Consider the following 27678-nt stretch of genomic DNA (forward strand, 5'->3'; position numbering starts at 1 on the left):
GCATTTTTCATCCTGAGTACTTTGGAATTGTCTTAGATCATTGGATTGTTGAGAATAGCTAAGTCATTCATAGTTGTATAGTTTTACTCTTGTATACTGTATAATGTTGTACAATGTTACGGTTACTATATGCAACATTCTCTCAGTTCTGCTCATTTCACTTTGTATCAGTTAATGTAAGTCTTTCCAGCTTTTTCTGAGAGTATCTTGTTTGTCATTTCTTACAGCACAATAGTGTTCCATCACAAAAATGTACAATTTGTCCAGCCATTCCCCAATTGATGGACATCCCCTTGATGTTTAATTCTTAGCCACTACTGAAAGAGCTGCTATAAAATATTTTTGTACGTATAGGTCCTTTTACCTTTTTATCCCTTTTGAATACAGACCTAGTAGTGGTACTGCAGGGTCAGAGGTTATGCATGGTTTCATAGTCTTTTGGGTGTAGTTCCAAATTGTTCTACAGAATAGTTGAATCAGTATATCACCTCAACTGCTATCTTATTAATATAAAAGGTAATCAAGGAAGAACCTCAAGACTTTGAATGAACTCCCTGTGGGGAACCAAAGGGAGGACACAGATAAATTACACAGATCAGGTAGGCATAAATGGATCATTATCTGCCTTGTTGGAGGGAATACCCACAATACATAGGGCACAGACCCAAATGAGTATTGGAGAAGGTAACTTCCTGTTCTGTATGTGCCCTCTTCCCTTTCTTCAGACTCTCAACCACCATCCATAGAGATAATATTTTGAGAAGCTGTAGGAATAGTAGCTAAAGGCTGGTTTTAGTGCAAACTCATATGAAAAAAAATCAGACCCCCTCCAATACAGTCCAATCCAATCCAATACAACAAGTGTTTATTAAGTATCTACACTGTGAACATCTCTACAGGTGTCTCTGACCTCAAGAAACTTTCATTCAACTTCACATATAGTCATGATCTTTCAATAGCAATTCTAAGCTTTTATTTTTTTTATTTATTTATGTCAATTGTGGTTAAGTGACTTGCTTAGGATTACACAGTTAGTAAGTGTCAAGTGTTTGGTCTGAGGTCGGATTTGAACTCAGGTCATCCTGACTTCAGGGCTGGTGCTGTATCCACTGCGCCACCTAGCTGCCCCTCAATAGCACTTCTAAAAGGCCAAGAAAGAAGAACACCATCACAATTCCATCACAATCATATACAGCTTGTTCAGCCATTTTCCAATTAAAGGGCATCCCCTTGGTGTTCAATTCCTAGCCATTACTAAAAGAGCTGCTGAAAGACCCAGAAAGGTTGTGTGATTCACCTAAATTAATTGAGCAAGTCAGGAATCCAGCCTAGACTATAATCCATATCTCTTGAGCCTCAATCCAGAGTCATATTGTCCTTTACTTCAGCCATCAAGTTCTATGTAACACCTATTTTATAACTGGCATTGAAGACCTGCCAGGAGGGGAGTCAATGCAGGCCAGGTGTGGTGAAACATGCCTTTAGTCCCTGCTACCAGAAGGGCTGAGGGTGATGGATCACTTGAGCTCAGGAGTTCTGAGATTCAGGAGGGCTAATAATCTGGTGTCTGTACTAAGTCTAGCATCAATAGAGAGGGAAGGAAGGATGGATAGAAGGAGGCAGGGAGGGAGGAAGGAAGGAAGGAAGGGCAGAAAGGCAAAGAGAACCATGATAAATCATCAAGGGGAGTTTCCTCTTGTCCTTACTCCTTACATTTCTTGTGTCTCATGGCAATTTCTGGCCTTCCATTCATTTGAAATTCTTGTAAACAGCTCTGGTAACACTTAGCTGCTTCTTGCTCTGACATGCTTGTCTTACCTTGTCTGAAGATACTTTATTCTGGAAAGCATATCCAGATGTCCTGCAGAATACTGTTCAATAACATCCTTTACGTCATAAGGCCTCAAAGTCTCCTTGAACTTTTTTTTGTAGAGACGGAATTGTAGTATTCTATATGTGAACAGGAGAGAGAAGAATTAGAGAGTCAGTGCAGTCTAGGTGTGGTGGAACATACCTTTGTTGTTAGGCAGGTTAAGGCTAATAGATAGCTTGATCTCAGTAGTTCTGAGCTGCAAGAGGGTGATAGCCAATTTAGTGTCTGTCTTAAGTACAGCACCAATATGTTGATACCTGGGGAGTGGGGGCCCTCCAGGCTGCCTCAGGAATGGTGAGCCTGCACAAGTTGGAAACGGAATGGATCAAATTTCTCATGCTGATGAGAAGTGGGTTTGTGATCATAGGTAGCTATTGCAGGAGAGAGAGAGAGAGAGGAAGGAAGGAAGGAAGGAAGGAAGGAAGGAAGGAAGGAAGGAAGGAAGGAAGGAAGGAAGGAAGGAAGGAAGGAAGGGAGAAAGAAAGGGAGATAAGGAGGAAGGAAGGGAATAGAAGGAAGGAACAGAAAGGCAAAGAGAACTGATAAATGACCCATTCATCTTTTGCATCCACTCAGTTACCAAATCTTGTTGATTAGGTAACTATAATCTCCCTCCCATTCGAGCCATCCTTTCAATTCCCCCACCACCACTATAGTACAGGAACTTATTTTCTCCCACATAGACAATTTCAATAGCTTCCTAATAGTACTTCCTACTTCCTCTCCTTCCCTCTTTTCAATTCATCTTTTATACCATTGCCAGAATAATTTTCCTTTTGTATAAATGTAGTCACTAAAAAAATCTTCAGTGACTGTATTGCCTTCCAGTTGAATGAAATTTATATCTGTTATCACTTTTGTTTACTGCTCTTTTCTCAAAGCACAGTGGTATAGGCAGCTGGCTTTAAAGCCAGAAGACCTGAGTTCAAATTCTGCCTCTGGCATGCTGGCTATTAGACCCTGAGCAAGTCACTAAATTTCTCAGTGCTCTAGACAACTGTTTAAGGTGATAAAGTCAAGGAGAAGGGACCAAACCACATTGATGGAGGGAGTTTTCCTCACCTGTGAATTCTCTATGCCAATGAAATTCTAGGTCCACTTTCTCTCCATATCCTTATAGTGCTTCCCTCTATGCACTCTCATTTCCAGTCAAACTGTACCGTTCCCTATTTCTAAAAGTGCTCCATGTTCTCCTGAATCTGTTCCCTGAGCCTGGAATGTCTCCACTTCTCATCTTCCCAGTCAGTTCCTGCCATAAAGCCCAACCCAAATGTCATTTCCTCCATGAAGTAGCAATGCTGTGAAAAGCTCTAGCCATACAGTCAGGAAGATGAGTTCAAACCCCACTTCAGACACCTACTATTTGTGTGACCCTGGGTAAGTCCTTTAATATTTAGGTATCTGCAATATGAGGAACATGGACTCCTTGGCCTCTAAAATGTCTTCCAGTCTTAAATCTGTAGTCTTAAGTCTTTGCTGATTCCTTCCAGCCAGCAGCAATCTTCCCCCTCAGATCTCACATTGCACTTTATATTTCTTTAATGCACTTAGCAGTCCATGCACATCATAGTTATCTGTTTGCATCTTATATCTCAGCAGGACTGTAAGTTCCAGGAGGGCAGGGACTGTGGTGTATCATAGAAACTTTGCTTCTCTCTCAGGCCTGCAGGATACTCTGCATGATGTAAATACTTCATAAATGTCTGGTTTTTTTTGGGAAAAAAGTTATGAATGACTATGAGATTGTGGGAAGAGGAGAGGAGAGGAGAGGAGAGGAGAGAGAGAGAGAGAGAGAAGAGAGAGAGAGAGAGAGAGAGAAAGGAAAAGAGGTGGAAGGAATTGGAGGAGAAGATAGGCGAGAAAGAGGGAAGGAAAAGAAAGAGAAGGGGGAAAGGAGAGAAGAAGAGGAGAGGGAGGGAGAGGAGAAAGAGAGAGAAGGAGAGGGAAGGCAAAGAAGGGGGAGGGGAGATGGAGTAAAGGGACAGAGATAAGGGGAGAAAGAGGAGGAGGAGAGAGACAGAGACACAGAGGCAGAGAAGTAGAAGTAATTTCCAGGACAACAGGATACAGGGTAGTACCAAAAGCCCTCTCAAGCCAGAGAGCCTGCATTGGGAGTTCACTGGAGTCAGCTCAAATGGGCTTCAGAGAATGGATTGCTAAATTTTCATTGTGTACATTTACACCATGGAATCCAGCAAAGGTACAAATCGGGCTTGATTTATTGTTTTGCTGACTATCTAGACTTAAGATAGCAATAGAGAAGATGTGAATGATGCAGATTAAATGGAAATGTGGGTTCTGGGTACCTTCCTCGGCCCCACCCATTTCCCAGTTCTTGATGTTTGTTGCTTGTGACCTTGCACAAATCACATCTTCTCTCTAGGCTTCAGTTTCCTCATCTATCAAATGGGGGAGGTGTTGAACTAAATGGTCTCTCAGATCCTTTCTGGCTCCAGGTCTGTGGGCAGCAAGCAAAATGTTCCTCTCACTTTCCCTTTCACCACGCATAGAAACGGAGCAGAAGATATCTCATGATCAATGCTACTAGGACCCAAGGCAGGGTTCTTTGTGGGCTTTGGAGAGGGAAATGTTTATATATTGTGGCTCTAAAATAATTAGCTTGATTCCATAAAGCCACAAAAAAATCAGTCACAGAGTTCTTTCTTATATTAGACTGAATCTAGCTCCCAGCAATTTCTGCTCATTGGTCACAAAGTAGTTGTTCCCCTAAAAGGTACACTGAACATAACTAATCCCTCTTCCACATACAGCCTTTCCAATGTTTACATGCATCAATCATGCCCCCTTAATTAAACTTTCTCCAGCTTCCCGGTTGCTTCACTAAATCCTTCAAGATATTTTCAAGTGCCCTTGATATCTTCATCTCCCTCCTCTGGACACGGTCCATCCTGGTTGGAGTATGGTGAAGTGAGCTCTGGATGTTGAGCCTGATATTTGAGACCTATTCTTTACTAGCTGAATGCTTTGAGAAAGGCCCTGTTCCTCACTTTAATCATTTATAAAATGGGAGTGATAATACCTGTCTAATTTATTACTTGGGGCTATTTTGAAAAACAAATACAATAATGGATCCATTATTAATCTATCACTGCAGATATACTAGCCTTTATGCTGTGGCGATAGAAAATGAATTTTAGTAAAGAGAATTTTTGCAAATGAAGTCTTCATTTCAGAGAGGTTTTCTTCTTTATTTCTTATAGCTTTTCACTTGATAGGGAGTCCTAATGCTTCAATATTAAGTTTCTCTGCCCTTGTTCATCTTTGTAGAGTTATTTAGCAATCCATGTATTAGAATTTCTGTGCAATAAGGAATAAAGCTATTCCATGGAGTCCTTTTCTAAGGAATCCCTTGGTTATTAATGTAATCATATCCTAGTTGATCAGTCTTAAAATTTTCAGAGAGTTTGGGGGCTGGGTGGTTTTTTCTATATGGAGGCATGCTTTCATTTTGCCTCTGAATTATTAAGTACATATAAATAGACAGATTAGACTCTTGTATATTCTAGTCTAGACAAAATCCTGTGCTTGATTGTCTTGTTAAAAGAGAGGAAAGAGAAAAAAAAACAGGCAGTAGAATAGTGAAGGAGAGAAAGGACCGTCAAACTGACTTGTTAAGGTCAGCCCAAAGTCAATCCCTGCCTGCCTTTTCAATCAAATAGTTATTACTATACATGGAGAACATTGCTAGAAGGTACACGGAGCTATTCTGTGACTTTTAGAAGTGATGAAGAACCATTGGGACTTATTTGTTACTGTATGTATCACTTTCTCATGTAAGACTAATAGAAACTCTCATCTGAAATAAAATATATAAAGTACTTTGCAAACTTTGAAGTTTTATATGAGTGCTAATTATTATTATTGTTGTTGTTATCTGGAATGTAGTTATCAGTTCTGGGTGACACATTTTAGGAAAATTTTGACAGAATGGACCGTGTCCAGAGGAGGGAGATGAAGATATCAAGGGCACTTGAAAATATCTTGAAGGATTTAGTGAAGCAACCAGGGAGCTGGAGAAAGTTTAATTAAGGGGGCATGACTGATGCATGTAAACATTGGAAAGGCTGTATGTGGAAGAGGGATTAGTTATGTTCAGTGTACCTTTTAGGGCAACAACTACTTTGTGACCAATGAGTAGAAATTGCTGGGAGCTAGATTCAGTCTAATATAAGAAAGAACTCTGTGAACAGAACTGTCCAATTAAACTGAATTGAAGTAGAAGTACCCATCATCAATAGTCTTCCTACAGAGGGTGAACAACTCTGTGAGCATGCTGTAGAAGGATTTATTTATCAGAGAAGAGTTGGACAGGGTGACTGACTTCTTATTTTTCTTCTAGTGCTAACATTCTATGACTGTGACTTCATGTAATATTCTACATGAGTGAGTCTTCTAATTTGACTTACATTAACTAAGGGTGGGATAGCTAGGTGTATAGAGTGCCAGGCCTAGAGTCAGCAAGACCTAGAGTTCAAATTCAGCCTCAGATAATTACTAGCAGCATGACCCTGGGCAAGTCACTTAACCCTGTTTGCCTCAGTTTCCTCATCTATAAAATGAGCTGGAGAAGGAAATGGCAAACCACTCCAGCATCTCTGCCAAGAAAACCCCAAATGGGGTCACAAAGCAACAGGCATGGCTGAAACAACTGAACAATAACAACAAAAATTAAGGGTGATTCTTACCTGGCCTCCAAAGTCTACCAAATGCCAGCATCTCCCTGGCCACCCAAGGGAGAATTCACTTTGGAACAGAAATAATTTCTTGTTGTTTCAATTTGGCTCCACAGAAGTAAAACAGACAAGCAATAAAAGCAATACCTGACTGCTCTGATGACCGACTTGAGTGTGGGGATCATATCTTCTATGAGGAATTCATTACTGTAGCCCCGTTCTTCAGTCATGGGTTCTCCTGTCCCGGCATCTAAGAAATAGGATACAAAAACCTAAAAACCAGGTCATAGAACCCTGTGAGGCTTAGAGATCTCATCAAATTAGCATTTTGGAGAGGCAGTATGGTATTCTAGGCACGGAGTCATAAAGACTGGAGTTCAAATCCTGCCTCAAATACTAACTGTGGACACTGGGGAAATTATTTAAAAGCTTTGTGACTCAGTTTCCTTATTAGTAAAATGAGGAGTTTGGCCTCTATGGCCTTTTAGCTCTATGATTATTTTTAAAAAGAATTTTTTTCAGAATTGTGTGGCATATGGGATTTCTATTTGGAAAATTTGGGCTTAAGTACTGCCTTCACCATTTACTAACTACAAGACTTTAGGCATCTAATTTAATTTGTCTCTGCCTCAAGTTCTTCACCTGTAAAATGGGGATAAGAATACTTGAACTAGAAAAGACATCAATGACTGCCTAGTCCAAGTCCCCTCATTTTGCAGATGGAGGTCAAGAGACATTAAGTGAATTAATTACCATTACCCAAGGCCATACAGGAAGTAAGAGGCAAAGCTAGGATTCAAACCTGGGTCCTCTGAATCCAAATCTAGCCTACTACCACATACTACCTCAAGTTCTGTATGTCTCTCCCCCTCCCCAAGCACCCAGGGCTGTGCTATGTACACAGAAGGTGTTTAATACATGTTTAAAATGTCTAACATTCTGTTTAAATGCCTTGGCATGGCATGGAGGAGAACCAGTCATTTGAAGTTATGCCAGTGAAGCTCACTCTCAGATGGGGTATTTAAGTTGAAAATGGTTTGAGTTCTATGTGTTTGTCATCCCAGGTTAGCTAAGTTTGGAGAGGCTCATCCCTGGGGACTTACCGTCAGTGATTGTTATTATTATTATTATTATTATTATTAGCCACAAATAATCACAAAGACTTTTTATTGAAGAGTAGAAGGATTGTGATTTGTGTTAGTGGTTAAAGACATCACTGAAATCACAAATTCTCCAGATAGTAGAGTAAGAAATCTATTATTTGTGTATGTACTCATATATACATATAGGTGTATATGTTTGAATAGAACTGTATATGTGTGTATCCATATATGTATATATGTACATGTGTATACACACGTGTATATATATACATATATACACATAAATTTATGTGCACATACCTGTATATGTATACATATGTTTGAATTTATATGTATATTCCTGTATGTGTATGCATGTGTGTGTGTATGTGTGTGTGTGTGTGTGTGTGTGTGTGTATTTCTGTTCTCACTACTAGACTGTGAATTCCTAAGGGTACTGATCACATCTCGTTCACTTTCCGACACCATAATGTGACGAGCACAGTGCTATGTTCATAGAAGGCAGCTGATAAATATTCATTCATTGAGTTACTGAGTCAATGCCTGTTGAGACAGTCTGGTGTCATGGATAAGACCTGGGTTTAAATTCTGCTTCACTAGCTGTGTGTCTCTTAACTTCTCTGAGCCTCAGTCTCCTCATCTGTAAATAAGGGGATTGGACTTGATAAGGACACATCCTGCTCTAAATCTATGGTCCTATAACATATTCTCTAAATCCTCAGTGAGGAAAGGAAAAAAAAATGTCATCTTATATTCTCTCTTCAGACATTCTTATTAATGTGGATCTATCCTAGCCTTCTCATGGGATGGTTTACTGACTTTAAGACTCCTTTTCCAGCTTAAGTGAAAATTCAGTTCTGGCAGAATGTTGCCACTGGGCATATGGAATTCTGGACACAGACTTCCTTCTCTCTCCCAACCTCCACCCTATTAGTCATGCCTCTTTTTTGAGACCCTGAGGAGAAATAATAATGAAATAATAGTTGTGAGTCCTAACAACTTGCCATGTATGTTTTGCTATGCAAAACATTTATGTGGAGGAGGCCAGTTAGTGACAGTGATCATATTATAAGGGGGTAAGTGATATACTGCATAATAATGACAATAAAAATAACAATAGACATATCCATAGCACTTGAAAGCTTGCAAATAACTTTTTGAACATTATTTCATTTGAGCCTCATAAGAACCTGTGAGGCAGGTACTCTTTCAAAGAAATTGAGGTGAGGCTCAGAGAGGTTAGTCACTTCCCTAGGGTCACAGAGAAAAGAAGTGTAAGAGTCAGGATTTGATTAGCATCTTTTCTTGACTCCAAGTCAACCCTCTGTCCATGACATCATGCTGCCTTTCCATATTCACTGTCCCCTGATGCTGGAGGCTCCTGAAAAATGGAGGCACTGTAGCCTTCTTAGGACATAAAGTAGTAGACTTGGAATCAGGAAGATTTTGGTTCAAATACTGCCTTTGCCATTTACTTTACTATGTGATCTTGAACAAGTCACTGGACATCTTTGAGTCTCATTTTTTTCCTCTGTAAAAGGAGTATAAAAGTTACATACCCAAGAAGAGTCTCAAATAAGATAATATAGGGAAAGCTTGTTGAAAACTTTATATAGCACTTGACAAATGGTAATTATTATTATTAAATGCATCTGCCTGACTGGGATATTTCCTAAAAACTTCGTTCTTAATTTTTTTGGGGGGAGGGATTTCTCCTACCCCCAAATGCTTAGTGAGAATGCAAAAAAAATTGGGGTAGAGTGTTGGAGTTAGGATCAGAGGGAATGAGCTATTTTGAAGATGCTGGGCAACTTCAAAGATACTTCAATGGAGCTGGAAAGGGAAGTAACCTCGGAAGGAGTGGAGGAAAAGTGAAAAGAAGTTGGAGGAAGGAAGGGAAGCTGGGTTACCTTCAGAGCTCTGCCAAAAGGCATATGCTTTCATTCGGAATGCAGTCCGAAAACGTTCCTTATTGTTCAAGCCAACATTTTTTGGCTCTTTAGAAGGGCTTTCTTCTATGGCATCTACATTCAGAGGGGTAAATAGCTTTCCTTTAGTATTGGTACCACGAGGATTAGAAAGTCGAACCCGATCCAAGAGACCCAGCTTTTGGCTACAAAATAAGCAAAAGTGAACAATTTTCCTCCTTCAGTGAAAGCTCTTAACATTGCACGTCCATCCCTGTTATGCACCTTGTATTCTAAGATCCCCTCACATATCCCCAGGAGAAGGGAGAAATGTGCTTTGTGAAGAATTCTGAAGCTAGAGAGGGGTACCCTTTTCGGGGCATTAGTAGATATAATATGTCAAGTCCTTTGAGGAATTTCAAACAGACATATTATACAAAGATATGTAATGTGAGAGACAATTGCTTTTGAAGTCAGAGCCCCAAATACTTTAGCTGTGTGTTTGTTGCAGGGACATTTTTGCACCTTTCAAAGAGCATCTCTCTCTGTAAACACCATGTACTTCTTCCTCTCAGAAAATACAAATGGCTACCATTGGAACTATTTCTCCACCTTATCAATTTTTTCTGGTAATTTTGATGGAATTTAATAACAATGATTTATTATGCACCTACTGTATGCTGTGATAGGCAGGTAGGTAGACACTGGAGATACAAAGATAAAAATAAAGAAATTATTCTCTGCCCTCAAGGAGCTTACATTCTAATAGTGGTGGGGAGTTAAGAGGAAAGAACATGTACATAGATAAGTGAATACAAATATATATATATATATACACACATATATATATATATATATATATACACACACACACACACACACACACACACACACACACACACAAAGTAAATGCAAAATAATTTTGGGGATGAGGAGGGAACTACCCTTGTATGATAATGGGGTACATTAAAGACAGGCCTTATTACACAACCAGGATCTTTGTAGGCTGAGGTAGGATCAAATAGCAACCAAAGTAAGAAGTGGGACAACTGAGATATCTCCTGAGATAGGAAAGGTCCTTATCAGCTGTCTCAAAATACATGATGGGTACCAGTATGTTGGCGGCATTTATTACCAGTTACTAAATATTAGGATACCTACTGTCTACCCACTATTCAGTCATGTTTTCTTAAGATAGATAATTAATTCTTAGATGGAACAATTCAGGCCAAAGACATTCAGATGCTATATAATCTGCAACTCCAGTTTTTTCTTGGTTGTTATGAGTGTCAGCTGAGATAACATAAAGTTTTCTATAAACCTTAAAGTGATAACTAAATACTTATTATTATTATTATCAGTTCGTGTTTTTTTTACTCACTCTTTGGATTGGATTGGTTCTGAAATGTAAGTACACAACCCACAACCTCCAATCTCTCCTTCTGAAGGGTGCATGTATCTGATTTCTGAAGAGTAAAATTGATTACAGAGTGGAAGGTTATGACTGTAAAGTAGGCGATAAAAATCTCAAGGACCAAAACTTCCCCCATGGCTATAGATGGAAGAACCATGCCAGATTAAGGCATTGGCCAGTTGGAAATAAGGCCCTTAGCTATTTTCTATATGACTGGCAGTGGGGTTTTTCTGAAATGTACCTCATGACAAGATTTGTATGGAAGGATTGTTCTACATGGCCAAATCACTGTCAGAAATCTGCAGTCTTGCATTGCTTTGTGCCTCCACGTAGCTAATAGCTAGCATTTATATAGCACTTCATGATTTGTAAAGCACTTTACAAAATACCATATCATTTGATCCTAACAACAATCCTGGGAGGTAGATGATATTATCATCTTTATTTTACAGATGAGGAAATTGAGGCAGATGATGTTAAGTGACTTGCCTAGGGTCACACAGCTATTAAGTATCTAAAATAGAATTTGAACTTAGATCTTTCTGATTCCACATCCACTGAGCCACCTAACTGCCTTATATAGTAACATTAGAGGTAGTTTGTGAGATACTGTGTGCAAAGCACTGGGCTTGGAGTCAGAAGATCTGAGTCTGAGTCCAGGCACCATCACATAACAGCTGTGTGAGTCTGGAAGGGTTGTTACCCTCTCTGGGTTTCAGGCTGTTCATCTGTAAAATGAGCGGAGTGGCCACCCAAGGATGGCATCTGTAGTCAATCCCATTATATAGAGTGGAGCAAGTATTGGATTTGGAGTCCAGTGATCTCTTTTCAAACCCAGGCTCTGCTACTTGTACTGCCAATGTAACTTTGGGGAGGCCACTCAATTTCTGTTGTGTAGTGAGAGTGATGAATTTTAGAGAGACAAGAGAAAGGAGTAATTACAGGTGTAATTAATTGAAAGAATGTTGGAATCAGAGTTGAAGGATTTGAGTTCAAATCCCAGTACTGCCACTCAATAGCTGTGTGGACTTGGGCAAGTCACTTGACTTATGAGCCTCAGTTTCCCCATTTATAACATTTAACTCCTCCATCTATAAAATGACAGAATTGGATTTGATTCTGTGAGTTTTGGTGCCCCTCATGTCTCTCTATTCTCTGGTCCTGTCTCTAGTTAATCTCTAAATTCTCTTCCATATCTATAACTAAATCTAACCTCTGGTGATCTAACTGATGAACTTTAACATTAGACTCATTTTGGAATTATTTTCCCACCAGAGTTACAGATACAGCCAGGTCTGAGTAGAGATGGATAGTTTCATAGGGAGGATTAGAGATAGACGTTGAAACCTAATTGCTTGCTAGACAGTAAGTTTATTGAAGGTAAGAATGGTATTAAATTAATCTTTGGTTTTCTTATTATCTTATAGTGTTTTATACCTCAATGAATATTTTATGAATGAATGAAGCATCTCTTATGTTTGCATGTGCTAGATTTCAAGTAATAAACAGAAAGTTACTGAGATTTATACCTCTTCTATGCAATTATCATAGTCTATTTTGGATTATGGTATTTCTGAAATTGCCTCATCTTCTCTACTGAACTGCAACTTCCAGGAGGACAGGAATCCTTTCTTATTTATCTATGTATCAACTCTTAGCACCTGACACAATAGTACTCACTTCACTTTTTTTTTTCTATTGAATTCCTTAGAAGAGAGTGTTTGAAATGAAGGAAACAAAATGAAGAGGGATATTTTGCTAGAGCATGGAAAGCATTGGGTTATGAATTTCAGTGGGCTCTTGATATGGATTTAGTACTTTATAGATTTTCTTAAGCTAACTGTAGAATACAGGAAGGCTGACCACACAACAGCATGTCAGGAGATAACTGTATATAGAGTATATACATAAATCATGGTAAGGTGCTTAAAGTAACATTCATTGCAGATGCTTGGTCCTGATTCTAAACCCCCATGTGTGACTTTGGAATAGATGAGCTAGGGCAAAGAATCTCTGGAGGTGGGTGCTGGGATTTTTTGGCACTGAAACAGCCCACTAGATGCAGGTCATACCAATATTATTACCTGTACTATTGGGTTCACCTCTATTTACTTCATACCATATGGGTCCCAGATGATGATTTTTGAGTGTAGGGTGCACATGTCAGAAATTGAAAGCACTCAAGTCTGTAATCTAATATCTGCTGTGAATTACTCCTGGTTATTATAGCATAAGTGGCTTAAGTTCTTTCTGTAGTAGGGGGAGAGATCTTTTTGCTTTCTAATTGCGTCAGTAGAAAATGAATACCTAAATGGATGGATGATCAGATAGCAGAAAGAGTTCATCCCCTGAGCCACAATAGCCATCTTCTGTTTTCAGTATGGCTTTCAAGTGAACAATTCTAGCCTTGTTCTCTGTGGCCATGGCTGGGTCTAGCATGACAAGCTCATCTCAGAAATGGCACCTGATTTCTAGGTGCCTGCCTTGGAAGGCTTTTAAACACAGAGAAACCAATAACAAAGGCTAATTGGGTCCAGTTGAAAAGGGACCTGGAGCTAGAGAAGAGAGAATGAAAGCCTTTTCATTCTGAATGGTCCAGGGCCTAATAAAAAGCAGTGAAGCTTAACTTGTACACCTTGGATGGTCATGATCATCTCTGAGAAATAGGTAAAGAAAGACTGTCTTAATAAATGAATCTAAGAAAGCATAAGAAAAAGAAGTCAAGTTACAAAAAAAACCCCTAGATTTTATTTTATTTTGCCTCTAAAGAAAAAAGAGTGTGAACAAAAAGTACAACCTTTATCCTCTGGGTTTTATAAATGTATGTCTTTACTACACAACTTTTTCTGATTACAAGGTCCAGAAAAGGGGCCAGCCTGTCTTGATAGAAGGCTTTCCTCATTTAGAAATTCCCTGTATCAATACCATCATCAGGGTAGTCTCTATCTATATTTTCAAACTTTAAATAGGCATATGGGCTGGGGTGGGGGAAATGTCATTGAAAACTATGGTCTTATAACAATATTCTTTTCAAGTGATCTAAGCATAATGAAAAGACTCATGGTGGGTATACCTAGATGTATTATCTATGAGGACTTGTATGTGGAAAAAAGATGTTTAAATACCATCAGAGATATATGTGACCAGAAAAGGGGGTTGGTTAATTGTGTAGTGAGAGTGATGAATTACAGAGAGACAAGAGACAGAAGTAATTACAGGTGTAATTAATTGAAAGAATGTTGGAATCAGAGTCGAAAGACTTGAGTTCAAATCCCAGTACCGCCACTCAGTAGTTGTGTGGACGTGGGCAAGTCACTTGACTTACGGGCCTCAGCGTTCCCATTTATAAAATGAGGGGGATGGATTAGATGGTCCCTTCATGCCCTAAATAGATGTTGCTATGAGACTCACCATAGTAGAGGGTATCTTGCTTGTTAAGTGCTCCTGGGAGTACTTTGCGTTATTTTAAATTTTTCTCTGGAGTGAAATAATGATGATAATATCAGCAACAATAACAACAACAACATCTAGCAGTTATACAGAGTGTCTCAAAAATCTTTAAACTCTAATAGCTTAGACTTCTAATGACTGAGACTTTTGGGGCATTCTACACAGTACTTGAATAGTACTTTGTTTTGCAAATTGCTTTATAAATATTATCTCATTTTAGCCTTACTATTATCATGTTATTTATATTTATCCCTGCTATTCTTATCTCCATTTCACAAATGAGGTGCTATCATCATTACCATTTTACAGATAAGAGAACTGAGGCAGACCAAGGTTAAGTGTCCAGGATCACACAGCTAATAAGCAGCTGAGAATGTATTTGAATTCACTCAGGTTTCCCAGATTTCAGGTTTAGTGTTCTATCCACTGAGCCACCTTAGTGCTTCTGTTGCAATTAAATGTCTATTCCAACATTTGATCTGTGATTCTATGATCCTATTTATTTTATGAGATTAGTGTCCTATGTCCTTTCATAAGTCCTTTATAGAAGATCTACCCAATGTATGGAGGGATGATTTCCTCCAGGTCTTTTATTATCTTATGGATAGCATTATAACATGTGGGATGTTCCATTTGCTATATGTACCAATAATGGAAAGAAAATCTAGACAGAAAGAAATACCATGCTACAGTTCATACTAAGGCTATAAAATATTCAAATGCTCTTGACCCATAGTTAAATGGTAGTAGTTCTTTACCTATTAAATTTGAACTTGAAGCTTGGGTCAGATGACTTTCCTATTCTCCCCTACCCCTTGCTGTCCCAACTTCTCCCCTCCCCTGCCATATTGGTCCTATGGCTGATGAGAAGGTGCCTATTAAACGATTCTGCTTCCACAGAATTTCATAAATACCATTTACTGGAAAAATCCCTGGACTAGGAAGCAGGCTACCTGGATTTAGCCCCAACTATGCCACTGTCTAGGGATATGACTGAGAAGAGTCTAACTAGGGAAGGGTAATCTTTTTTCTGAATCTGTTTCCTCACATCTAAAATGGATATGACATTACTTCCCTTCCTACCTTAAAAGGCTGTTGTAAAGAATGCACTTTATAGAGTATTCTAATGAGTATGTAGAGAAAACACTCAATATACATGATCTCATTTGATACTTGTAACTGTGGTAGGGAGGTAATGCCAGTATTTTTATTGCCCTCAGTGGAAGTAAGAGTCCTGGAAGTAGAGAATTAAATCTTATAAATAAGGAAATTAAATTTCAGAAAGGCAAATAGATTTGCCCAAATTCACAGGGTTTGTAGTTTCCTCATCTGTAAAATGGATATAATACTATACAAACTTATAGATTTAGTGTGCAGATAAAATAAGAAGATGCATGGGAGATGCTCCAAAAAAGTATCAAGTGCTCTATAAATATGAAGGGTAATGATTTTGATGTTAATATGTGATTATATATCAAGATGGAGCAATTCCTGTAGGGGACACAGTGGACAGAATTCTGGGACTGAAGTTAGAGAGCTCTGAGTTCAAGTTCTAACTCACACACTTACTAGCTGTTTGATTCTGGGCAAGTCATGTAACCTCTGCCTCAATTTTCTCATCTGTAAAATGGGGATAGTAATAACACCTCTTAGGGTTGTTATGAGGATCAAATGAGATGATATCTGTAAAACATTTTGCAAATCTTAAAGTACTATATAAATGCTAATCGTTTACTACTACTACTACTACTACTACTACTACTACTACTACTACTACTACTACTACTACTACTACTACTACTACTACTACTACCTTCTGTTGAATTTTGTAACACCATGTACTGGAAAGAGCCCTGGACAGGTAGGATACATGGATTCTAGTCTCAATTATGCCACTGTCATGGGAAGAGTTTAACTTGGACAAGGTAACTAGACTTTTGCCCTAGGTAGACCATTAACCAAGGCTACTGGTCAGCAGGCAGGCCTTCTTCATTCCAAACTTAAGACATTTCATTTGAGAGAGAGAAAGAGAGAGAGAGACAGACACAGAGACACACAGAGAGAAACAGACAGAGACATAGAGAGAGACAGAAAGATAGAGACAGAGAAAGAGATTCAGCTCTGTTTATTCAGTCTTTTCTATGAACCTCTTGTAGATATGTACATGTTATGAATAGCTCAGTATCAATCAATGCATGCCACTGAGAACTGGACCTGGGGGTGAACAAAGCAGGCAGCCACCCAGGGCGCACTATTCATGTTGGAGATTAGGGGGAGTTGTTCTCTAGAATATGGAACATTTTTTAATATGAATTTTTATAAACAGACCCAACTGTAATGCCAGATCATTCTGTTCTCCATAGCATGCAGCGATTTATTTTGTAGGAAATGAAGTCTCTTGTGTTACAGCCAAGTCTGAGAGCCTGCAGAAGAACATAACCAACTGGCGATCAAACATTGCCATGGGGCATAACGCCTTGTCCCTCCTGGGATGCCACAGTAAGATTCTTCTTCCTGACTGCTAGTATAGTGTTTTCTATAGTCTGGCTTTTCTTCTCAAACATCTTGTATTAGACTGAAGACCTCCCCAAATCCTCCCTTTCCTACCTTATTCTATGTGTAGCCTGAATATTCAAACCTTGCTCTTCTTTTCTTCCCTTAAAGGCATAGGGCAAGGGAATAGGGAGTTTGTTGGCATGCCATGCACTTTGGAGTTCCCAAGTCAAAGTGAGAGGCAGTTACCAGGACAGCAAGGGAGCACACAACCTGAGGTCCCGGTGAAGGAAGAGTGTCTGCATTTGCTTAAACATACAAAGAGGAATGAGACAGTTCTTTTCCCTGGCAGTGCTGTGGTTTGAGGCTAATCAGTGGGAGGAAATATCAGAAAACTGCCTAATTAGAAGAACAGTTCTAGCTGCTGAGCAATCAGAAAATTAACTGGTAACTGCAGGGACTATGTTTTTGCACATTTCTCAGAGCCTAGCATAGCTGTCTGCATGCAGTAGGTTCTTACTCAACGTTTGTTGAAATGAACTAAATTGAATGATTTGACCTGATCCCATCATTCAGTGCAAATGCTTTGCAATCTTTTAAATAGAAGGAAAATTCCGTTTCCATTTGATTTTGTGACTCCCACTTCATTCTCCATTATCCAAAGTGTCCTCTTTGTAAATGTAGTAACAGCTCAAATTTATATAATTCTCCAACATTTGTAAAGTGATTTGCATATATACATATTTATACACACACACACACATATGTATATATATAATTTGAGCCTTACCAAAACTCACCAAGGGTTTTTTATTATTTTATTATATTATTATTATTTTATTATTAATACCCCCATCTTAAAGAGGAGGAAACTGAGGCTCAGACAGGTAAGTATTTTTTTTTATCCAGCATCACACATAATTGTCTGAAGCAGGATTTGAATCCAGTTCTTTTGAAGTGTGTTGCTGGAGAAGACTTTTGAGAGTTCCTTGGACAGCAAGGAGATCAAATCAGTCAATATTTAAAGAAATTAATTCAGACTGTTCACTGGAAAGTCAAATACTGAAGCTGACACTTAAATACTTTGGCTATATTCATTGGAAAACACCGTGATGTTGAAAGATCGAAAGCAAAAGGAAAAGAGGCTGGCAGAGGATGAGATGGATAGATGGTGTCATGGACACTTTGAACATTAACTTGGACAGAATTAGTGGAAGATAGAAGGCCTGGCATGCTATGGTCCATGGGGTCACAACAGTCAGACATGACTGAACAAGTCGACAGCAGCAACAAACTTTCTGACTTGAAGTCCAGCACCCTAGTCATGCTACTCTGTATAGTCTCATGATACCACATGGAGTTTTTGTTACCAGGGTCATTGGAAATGATTAGTGTAGGGATCATTTAATTGGGCAGGTTGCCAGAAGCAATAAGGAAGTGTTTCATTCTCATCTCTATGTGAACATGGCACTGATAGAAGAAACAAAACAAACTTCACATTTTTTCAAGGAATAGGAAGTGTTGGGGAGCTTTGCTAAGATGGAGTTGGTGTCGTGACGATCTTTTCCCAGAAAGGGCTCCATGCTCCCAGGCTACTTTGTGACCGCATATTCCTTTGGACTGTCCTCAGCATTTTCTACAAGCTTCAGGTCATCTGGGGTTTCAGACTTCTTGATGTCATCTGGAGCGTTTCATGCCACTATTTCATATTCACTCTCACTTGTCTTTTGTAAATGTCCTTGAAAAATTACAGCTCAGTGCAGCAGCTCCCTCAGTGCCCATGCTTGCACTGCTTTCTTTAGTTGTCATTCACTTTTCCCCTCCTGAGGATTACTTTTAATTGTGTTGCCAGAATTTTGCATTTGAGAGATTTTCATCCCTATTGAGCTGATACCCCTTTAGTGCCTCGAAAGGAAGCTTCAAACTCACATTTTTCTAAATATTTTGAAATCTGCTCTCTAAATGTCTATGTTACACCTCTGGATGTATCCAACGTATCCTTCCTTAACTATTAAAAACCCTTAATACTACTTTAATTGAAGGAACATGAATTGAGTACTATGTGTCAGGCATTGTTCTAGATGCCAGGACACAAAGGTCATAAGGAAACAGCCTATGCCCTCAAAGATCTTACATTCTAAGAGAAACTCATGTAAAATCCCTTCCCTGCCCCCAGCCCAGGTTAATCCCACCATAGATTTCTCATAGTACTTTAACTGACTCTCCTTTGCCCCACTGCATTATTTTTGTTATTCAGTTGTTTCAGTCATGTCTGACTCTGTGACCCCATTTGGGGTTTTCCTGGAAGAAATACTGTAGTGGTTTGCCATTTCCTTCTCCAGCTCATTTTACAGAAGAGGAAACTGAGGCAAACAGGATTGAGTGATTTGTGCAGTCACACAGCTAGTGAGTGAGGCCAGATTTGAACTCAGAAAATGTCTTCCTGATTCTAAGTCCGGTGCTCTAGCCACTCCTCTATATAGCTCTCTAGCTGCCTCCTTATACCCTACATCATACTTATTGGTATACGTCATATCCCTTCCACTGGGTTATGTGGTCTTTCATATTTTGAATGCCTAGTGTCTACCAGAATGCCTTGTGCATAAAAGATGCTTAATAAGTGGTTGTGGATTGGATTGGATTGAACTGCATTTGCTGACACAGTATTTTTCTCTCAAGGTTTCCCACATTGCATCTATTTCAACAAACAGTTCTTTGTGGATGGTCATCAGGAGATGCAGGGTGATAACTCTCTTCATTATTTCTTCTTCCATCTTAGAAATGAAACAAACTGACAACATGCCAAGTAAAGAATTCGACAGTTGCTCTGCTTCTAACAGAAAAACCCTAGTAGATGAACAGAGAGATCAATTCAAGTCAGCAACTATTACTGAATGTTTCTAGGCACCGTTCTAGGAACGGAGGATACAAGACAAAAATGAAGCAGTGCCTATCCTTGAGGAAACTTATATTCCCCGAAGAGCATATATGACCTGATTATACCTAAGTATAATTATAAGGAAGGGATAGTGGACACAAAGGAGAGATCAGATAAAAGGATCTAAAGGAAAGAGAGAACACTGATAGATGGAGGGGGCAGGTAGGGGAGGAATCAGGGAAGGCTTCAATTAACAAGCACCTATGCTGAGCCTAGAAGGAAATTAGATTCTAAAAGGTAGAGATGAAGTGGGAGTACATTCCAGGCATGGATTAGGGCTTGTGACAATACATGGAAGCTGGAGATTAGAAGTCAAACTCAGAAAACCATAAATGGTCTAATTTGGATGGACTACAGAGCCAGTGAAATGGAGCTGTGTAAAATATGATTAGAGAGATTGTCTGGAGTAAAATTGTGGCTTATATTCCAGGCTAAAGAGTTTGTATATTACAAAACTACTACAGTGGCCCCAGTAGATGGGGTGAGGACCTGAACGAGGATTGTAGCCATGTGAATGGAGAGTGTTTAGCCTTTAGCAAGAAGAGATGCTTGTTCTCTTAGGACCATGAATCAGAGAGGGAAATGTCCATGGGGAGCTGACAATATTTGGGCTTGAGTTTCTCATTCAAGCAGAAGACGTAGTCATCTTCTGGTGAGGGGGGAGGCAACACTGGGAGCTTGGGGTATTAGGAGAAGATTTGAACAGCCATAGTGAGGATTATAATTCTTCATTACTGTAGTGTATATTTATGTGTGTGTGTGTGTGTGTGTGTGTGTGTGTGTGTGTGATCTATATCAAAGAATTGCTACCTATCTATTCCATTTGGTCTATCTAGAATTTATGCTCCACAACAATAACATTTATTTTTTTTCCTTTATCCTCACTCAAATGTTCTTCTTCTATTCTTCTAATATCTGATTTGCTGATTCCCATTATCTTTTAAACATATAATACAATTCCTCCACTCCTTCTATTACATATTTCTTTTGAATAAAACATATTCTTCCCTCCTACCCACATTCCAGTAATGGGGTTTCATCCAACCAAGTCTTGGTGAAATATACAAAGATGTACTTACATCCACATATAAAAGTGTTAAAATAATTTTATGATCCATATTCTTTGTATTAGTATATTGCTATTTCATGTCAAAAGTATTGTTTCCAACTGTCTTTACTTATAAAGAAATGGGTACATCTTCCAAATATTTTTCTTTTTGTTCCCAAACCTGTTGTCCTCCACAGTAGTTGATTTCAGTTTATCAAGGCACTTAACTTTCCTCACCACCTCCACAAACTCAAATATCAGTTTGAAACTCTCCTGGTCAGCTTAACAATCACTTACTTGTCAAACCAATGCTTCCCAGTGTATCTCTTGTTGGGGTTCATCATTCTGGGAGTTCAAGTCATCATTCAGAGTGCCAAACACCATTCTCTAGCATAATGTTTGTAATTAGTTATTCACCTTCCATGTCCCATGGATTGTATCCTCCTTTACCTTTCAAATGCAAAATCTTTAGCCAGAAAAATGAAGGAAAGCAGCACTTTCCATGACCTCTGATTTTTTTATTCTAGGACTTTAGGGTTATTAGAGACTCAGTCCAGGTTTCTTTATCATTACATGAACAATCAAAGTGGGGAACAGTCAGTGGTTTTGATAAGCCTCAGTAAGCCAATCAGAAACATACTGGTGGTTTACTTAAGAGTTAGGATACCTTGGTTTAAGACCAGCAAACTGTGTATGACTCATGCAAATTGCATTGGCTTTCTTAGCCTCATTTTCTTCATTGGTAAAATGGGGATAATACTTGTGCTGAGATGAAATGTGACAAAACAGAGTATTTTGAGTCAAGAAGATCTGGGTTCTCTTGCCTCTGCTACATTCTCTTGTGTAATTATGGGCAAGTCACTTATTTTCTCATTGCTCCCAGGCAGCTCAAGGTAGTACAGTATACTCAGACTCACAGGACCTGAGTTCAAATATCAGCTCAGCTATTGCCAACCTATGTGTGATTTAACTTCTCTAAACCTCAGTTTACTCATTTGTAAAATGAGAGGATTAATTAGACCATTTCAAAGGTCCTTTCCAGTTCCAGATCTATCATCCTATAAGTAAAGGTTATATGTCAAATGCTAGTCAGTAACAACTGAGGGAGTTTCCCCACCAAGGGTTCTTCACATTAATGAAATCACAGGTTTGGACTCATTCACTGTCTGAAACAAATCAGACTTGCATTGTTAAACTCAATGGGCTGCTGGTACGAAAGTGCTTTGTAAATTTTAGAACGTGTTATATATGTGTGCGTATGTATGCATGTATGTGTGTATACATGCATATATACATATATGTAGTTATTATTATTACTTATCATCCAGGGTTGTTCTAAGGATAACAGTGAGAAAATAGATGCGAAGGTATGTGTGATTTAATGAAGAAAAAAGTTCCTGGACTAGCAATTAGCTGGTTTTGGATCTAAAGATAGTTCAGCCACTAATGTTAATAGCTAATATTTTTAAAGCATTTACTATGCATTAGGCACTGTGCTAAGAACTTTACAATTATTAACCCATTTGATCCTCACAATAACCCTGGGAAGTAAGTGCTATTATTATCTTCTTTTATGGGTAAGGAAACCTGAGGCAAAGTAGTATGCCCAGGGTCAGAGAGCTAGTAAGTGTCAGAGGCTGGGTTTGAACTCGGTTCTCCCCAAATCCAGGCTCTATCCACTGTGTCATCTACCTTTCCCTAACTAGTTATGTGACATTGGGTAAGTCATTTCACTCCTGTGAGCCTCAGTTCTCTCCTCCAAAAAAATGAAAGGGAAGGACTAAAATAGTGTCTAAGATTTCACTAAAAAGTCTGTAATTCCATGCAACATGAGGTCTTTTCCACTAATATTATTATCATCCCTTACACTTGACTATCTATCTCTGATTGGGCATCTTTTTCTTTTTTTAATTTAATTTAATTTTTAACTTATGGAATAAAACAAGGATTTCCTGGCTGTACCCCATGTCTGAAATATTTCTCTCCTCGTCTCCATCTCCTGGCTTCCCTATCTTCCTTCAAGTGTCAGCTAAAGTTACAGCTTCCACAAGAAGCCTTCCCTGGTCTTCCTCAATCTTTGTGCCTTACCTCTGAGACTATCTCTGCATATAAAAGATTTGTACATAGTTGTTTTCGTGTAGTCTTCCTCATTACCTTGTGAGCATCTTCAGAGCAAGGACCAGTTTTTGTCTTTCTTTATACCCTTAGAGCTTAGCACAGTGCCTGACACCTAGTAGGTGCTTAATAAATACTAGCTGATATCATAAAGAAAGCAAATTACAGTAGTGTGTTCACAAACACTCAGAAAAGTAGGGCAATGGGATTCTTCTGGTGGAAACCCTAGTAGGAAAGTGCTTTTTTTAAACATTTGAGTTCAGTGCTATCTTTTTCAAAACGCCTTCTCTCTATATGGGTTCTGTGAACATCAGGGGCAGAAGGTAACGGTGAAGGCAAAAGGAGGACGCACAGTCACCAATGACAGTGTTCAGGGCCCAACGTTTGAACTTTTTAAAAAAATGTTTTAAATTTATTTTTTTTTCCAACGTTTGATCTTATATCTAAATTTCTGATGAGGCTCTGGCCAAAGAAAGACTCCCTACTTAAGATGACATTACTGAAAAGGGAAGGAGAAGTTACTGACGTGGCAGGTCAAGTAAAAACTTTGGCAGATTCCTCCCATTTCAGAATTCTCAAGAATTAACACAAGGTGACACTTACATAAACAAAATGACTTAGGCAGAAAAGAAAAATGGCAACAAATGATAGTACCGAGGCAAGAAAGTGGTTTTCCCCCTAAATAATAGCCAGTTTTCAGAATCCAGGGGGAAAAAGTCTTTTCTCCAGTTTAAGTCCCTAATGCTTAGCAGCAGTACATAGATATAATATGATTATAACCAATGGGAAGATATCTTGGAGTCGATAAGGCAGCATGGTATAGTGGGATGTTCACTGGACTTGAAATCAAAAGATCTGAGTTTGAGTTCCAACTCTTCTGCAAGTTCTGTGTGACCCTGGGCAAGTCACTTTACGTTTTAAGGCCCCAGTTTTCTCATCTGTAAATTGGGTGTGTCTGTGAGGAGGCAGAAATACGAAGTTCCTTCAAGATGCATTATGCTATGATGTTCAAAATGATGAGAAGAAACTTGGAGAAGAAACTAAAGTGCTTTCTAAAATATCCAAGTGAGATGGCACTGTTAGACGTGCTTTTCATGTTTATTTTCATTGTATTTTGATTCTCTGTCAGCTGGTAAAGCACATATGGAATGAGAGACAAAATGGGCAGTTTATAGAAGTAGGGCCTTGGAGTCAAGGAGACTTGGGTTCAGGTTCTGCTTTTGACCCATACTAGATGTCTGTCTGACCTTGGAGAAGTTCATCGATTGTTCAGTGTTCATGGCAAATCTCTAAGACCATAAGATACTGGTAAATGAAGATCTGTACCAGTAGAATGATTTTCTATACAGTTGAAATCACAGGTCTCTCTCTCCCCTTACTTCAGTGTTCCTCCTTCTCAAATGTCATTGCAAATGTATGGAAATATGGGATGGCTTTTTTTGGGGTGGGAAGGAGTGTCTTGAATAGTGATTTTGTTGGTGTAGGGTACTTTCAGTGCAGAAACTCCCTCTACTAATGCACATTGGCAACTGCTTTGTAAGATATAGTCTTATATAGAACATTGGGCCTGGAGTCAGGAAGATCTGAGTTCAAATCCAGTCTCAGACACATGCTAGCTGTATGACCTTGGACACTTAACTGCTGCCTAAAAGTTCCCTTAACTGTAAAACGGGGATAATAATAGCAGTTGCCTCACAGGGTTGTTGTGAAGAAAATGCAATAATATTTGTAAAGAGCTTTGCACAGTTCCTGGCACATAGTAGACATTATATAAATGCTTATTCCCTTCCCTTCTGGAGGATAATTCTTTGTCCATAAAATAGTAGATAAACTAGCACACTCCATTCCCTATGTAGCTAACAGAGTTTAGTATAACCAGTTCTTTTGTTTTCTTTTACTGATAAGAGGGAGCTCACATGGTAGAGTTGAACTGTATTTGGCATCAGAACATCTGAGTGCAAATGCCGCCAATTACTAGATGCGTGACCTTAGATGGAAAACTGGCCCTCATTGAGCCTCAATTTACCCATCTATAAAGTGCAGAAAATAATTCCTGCCGACATCCTGGGGCAGTTCTGAGCAAATGAGCACTTTGAGATTTACAAAATATATCCCTTTCAAAAATCCTACAACGTGAGTCAAGTGTATTTTCATTTCCATTTTACAGATAAAGAAACTGAGGCTCAAAGGAGTTAAATGTCTTGCCCAAGGTCACATAATCAGTACATGCTCTTCTCAACCCCAGTCCCATGTTCTTTCTATTACATCCCATTTCATTCTATGCTTTTAGGAAAGTATTCTGTGAAATACAAAACTCTAAGTGTGGTATATTATTATTATTATTATTATTATTATTATCATTATTATTATCATTATCATTATCATTATAATATAGGAAATAGAGGCCATTTGCTGTGAACTTCCTTTTCTCCCATACTCCACATCTCAAAGCCTCTTGCCATCATTCTCTATTTCCTTCTGCCTTGCATTAGTCTCCAATGAAGAAAAAGGCAGCCACTCTCCCCTTCAAAGTCAGCCCCTCCTTTGTACTGTCCTCTGTCAGATTGTTCCCACAATATTACCCCTTATGAAATCTTCAATATCTATCTATTGGCTCATTCACCGATGTCTACAAACATGCCCAGATACACATTATCCTTTAAAATAAATCAACAACTCTTTCACTTGATCCTATCATTTGCTCAAGCTACAATCCTATAGTTCTTTCTTCCCTTTTGTAGCCAAACTCTTGAAAACACCATCTACACCATTATTTCTCTATCATCTATAGGCCGTCTGAACATAGCATCTACTTGGTAACCTGACATGAGAAAATTTCATGGAATATTCCTTCTTCTCTCAGTATCCAGTTTGTGAGTCACCCAGCAACTGACTTTGGGACTTTACCAAAGCAGATGGCAATGCCCTCTTCCGACCCCAAATGTGCTCTCTTGAAGTGGGCTTCCATGTCTCCATGACACGATCTTAGAGAGCCTACTTTTCTACTACTAAATTTTTTCCTTAGTACCCTTAGCACTAAAATCCTTTTCTGATGCCTTATCGTGGCATAGAGATGAACTTGGATTTTTGAAGGCTGTGTTCTGTCAGTAGAAGATAAATTTCTGTAGATAATACCAAGCTGGTGTAGTGGAAAGAGCCATAGTTTTGGAGTCATAGGACATGAAGTCAAATCTCAGTTATGGTACTCACTACTTATGTGGCCTTGGGGAAGCTATTTGTCATCTCTGGGCCTCAGTATCTTCATCTGCAAAATAAGGGGATTAGACCTGATGACCTTGAAAGGTGACTTGTAGTTGTGTGTGAGAGAGAGAAAAAGAAAGAGAGAGAGAGAGAGAGAGAGAGAGAGAGAGAGAGAGAGTGTGTGTGTGTGTGTGTGTGTGAGAGAGAGAGAGAGAGAGAGAGAGAGAGAGAGAGAGAGAGAGAGAGAGAGAGAGAGAGAGAGAGAGCGCAAGCACAAGAGAGAGGGAGATTCAAATACAGGCCTGGTTGTGGACAATATCAGTTAAGTGTGGAGAGGTTTAGCCACCGGAATTTTTTGGTTATAGGTTCATGAAACCTCTAAGATGTGGACAGATTGTGATCTACATTAGAGAAAGGAGTGCCCATCAAGATGAAATCATGAATCTTTTAAATTATTGAAGCGGAATAAGCGGCAACTAAGTGATGCAGTAAGTAAAACAACAGACCTGGAGTCAGAAGACCTAATTTCAAATCCAGCTTCAGACACTCACTAGCTTTGTGACTCTGGGCAAGTCATTCAACCTGTATCTCAGTTTCCTTATCTGTAAAAATGGAGATAATAACAGTCCCCACTTCCTAAGGTTATTGTGAGATAAAATATTTGTAAAGTGCTTTTCAAACTCCAAAGTGCTAGCTTTTATCAAGAATAAATGCTATTATTAAAAAATCTTAGAAAATGCTTTATATATATCTTGTTTGGCTTTAATTAGATATTATCCAAGCTGCTAATCCAGTGGGGAGCAATGAGCATCTTAAATGAATGAGGATTTGGCTGGGGGTGGATTGTTCTTTGTTCAGCCCTACCTTGGAATTTCTTTTAATGGATGTCAAGCATTCAATGTCTAGGAAAGAAACAACTTGATATCCAACATCCAGATTGTGCAGGGTGGACATAAAACTTGGGTTGGATTTCACACTACTGAATACTGCACTATAATATTCTTTGCTACAGATCAGAGCTCATTTACAGTGGGTCATTATGGACTCCATCCAAGGGAATTTGGAAACTAAACTACCCAGAGGATCTTATTATAAAGTAATCTTGACTAGTTCCATGTCTTAGTTGAGACAGTGGTCCCTGATATAAAGATGTTTCAATTTACATCTTTGGAAAAATTAAATCAGAAAGAAATACAACTTTCCATCGGAAAGCTATTCAAACTTTACAGACATTACTAGTCCTCTAATGTTTTCGCCAGCTCTCCAAATGTCACAAAAGACTCAAGCCCTAGAGTCAGAAGATATGGGCTCTAATCACAGCTCACACATATTCACCAAGTGGTCTGTGGCAAATCGTAGTCTCCCTAAACCTGTTTCCTCATTGGAAAGTTGGAGATAACATCTGCCTAGCCTATCTCAAATAGGGTCATGAAGAGTCAAAT

At 38.9% G+C, this 27678-nt stretch overlaps 1 protein-coding gene across 1 annotated transcript in view; it reads right to left on the reverse strand.

The window, feature by feature from the left end:
* Positions 1-27678, reverse strand: part of KCNQ3 (potassium voltage-gated channel subfamily Q member 3) — a 462534-nt gene that overhangs the window by 24752 nt on the left and 410104 nt on the right. The window contains 3 exon segments of the mRNA XM_020997918.2: positions 1819-1950; positions 6715-6817; positions 9581-9783. Of these exon segments, the coding sequence (XP_020853577.2) occupies positions 1819-1950; positions 6715-6817; positions 9581-9783 (438 nt within the window).

The sequence above is a fragment of the Phascolarctos cinereus genome, unplaced genomic scaffold, assembly GCF_003287225.1.
Source record: "Phascolarctos cinereus isolate Bilbo 61053 unplaced genomic scaffold, phaCin_HiC Scaffold_4;HRSCAF=312, whole genome shotgun sequence".
NCBI classification, from domain to species: domain Eukaryota; kingdom Metazoa; phylum Chordata; class Mammalia; order Diprotodontia; family Phascolarctidae; genus Phascolarctos; species Phascolarctos cinereus.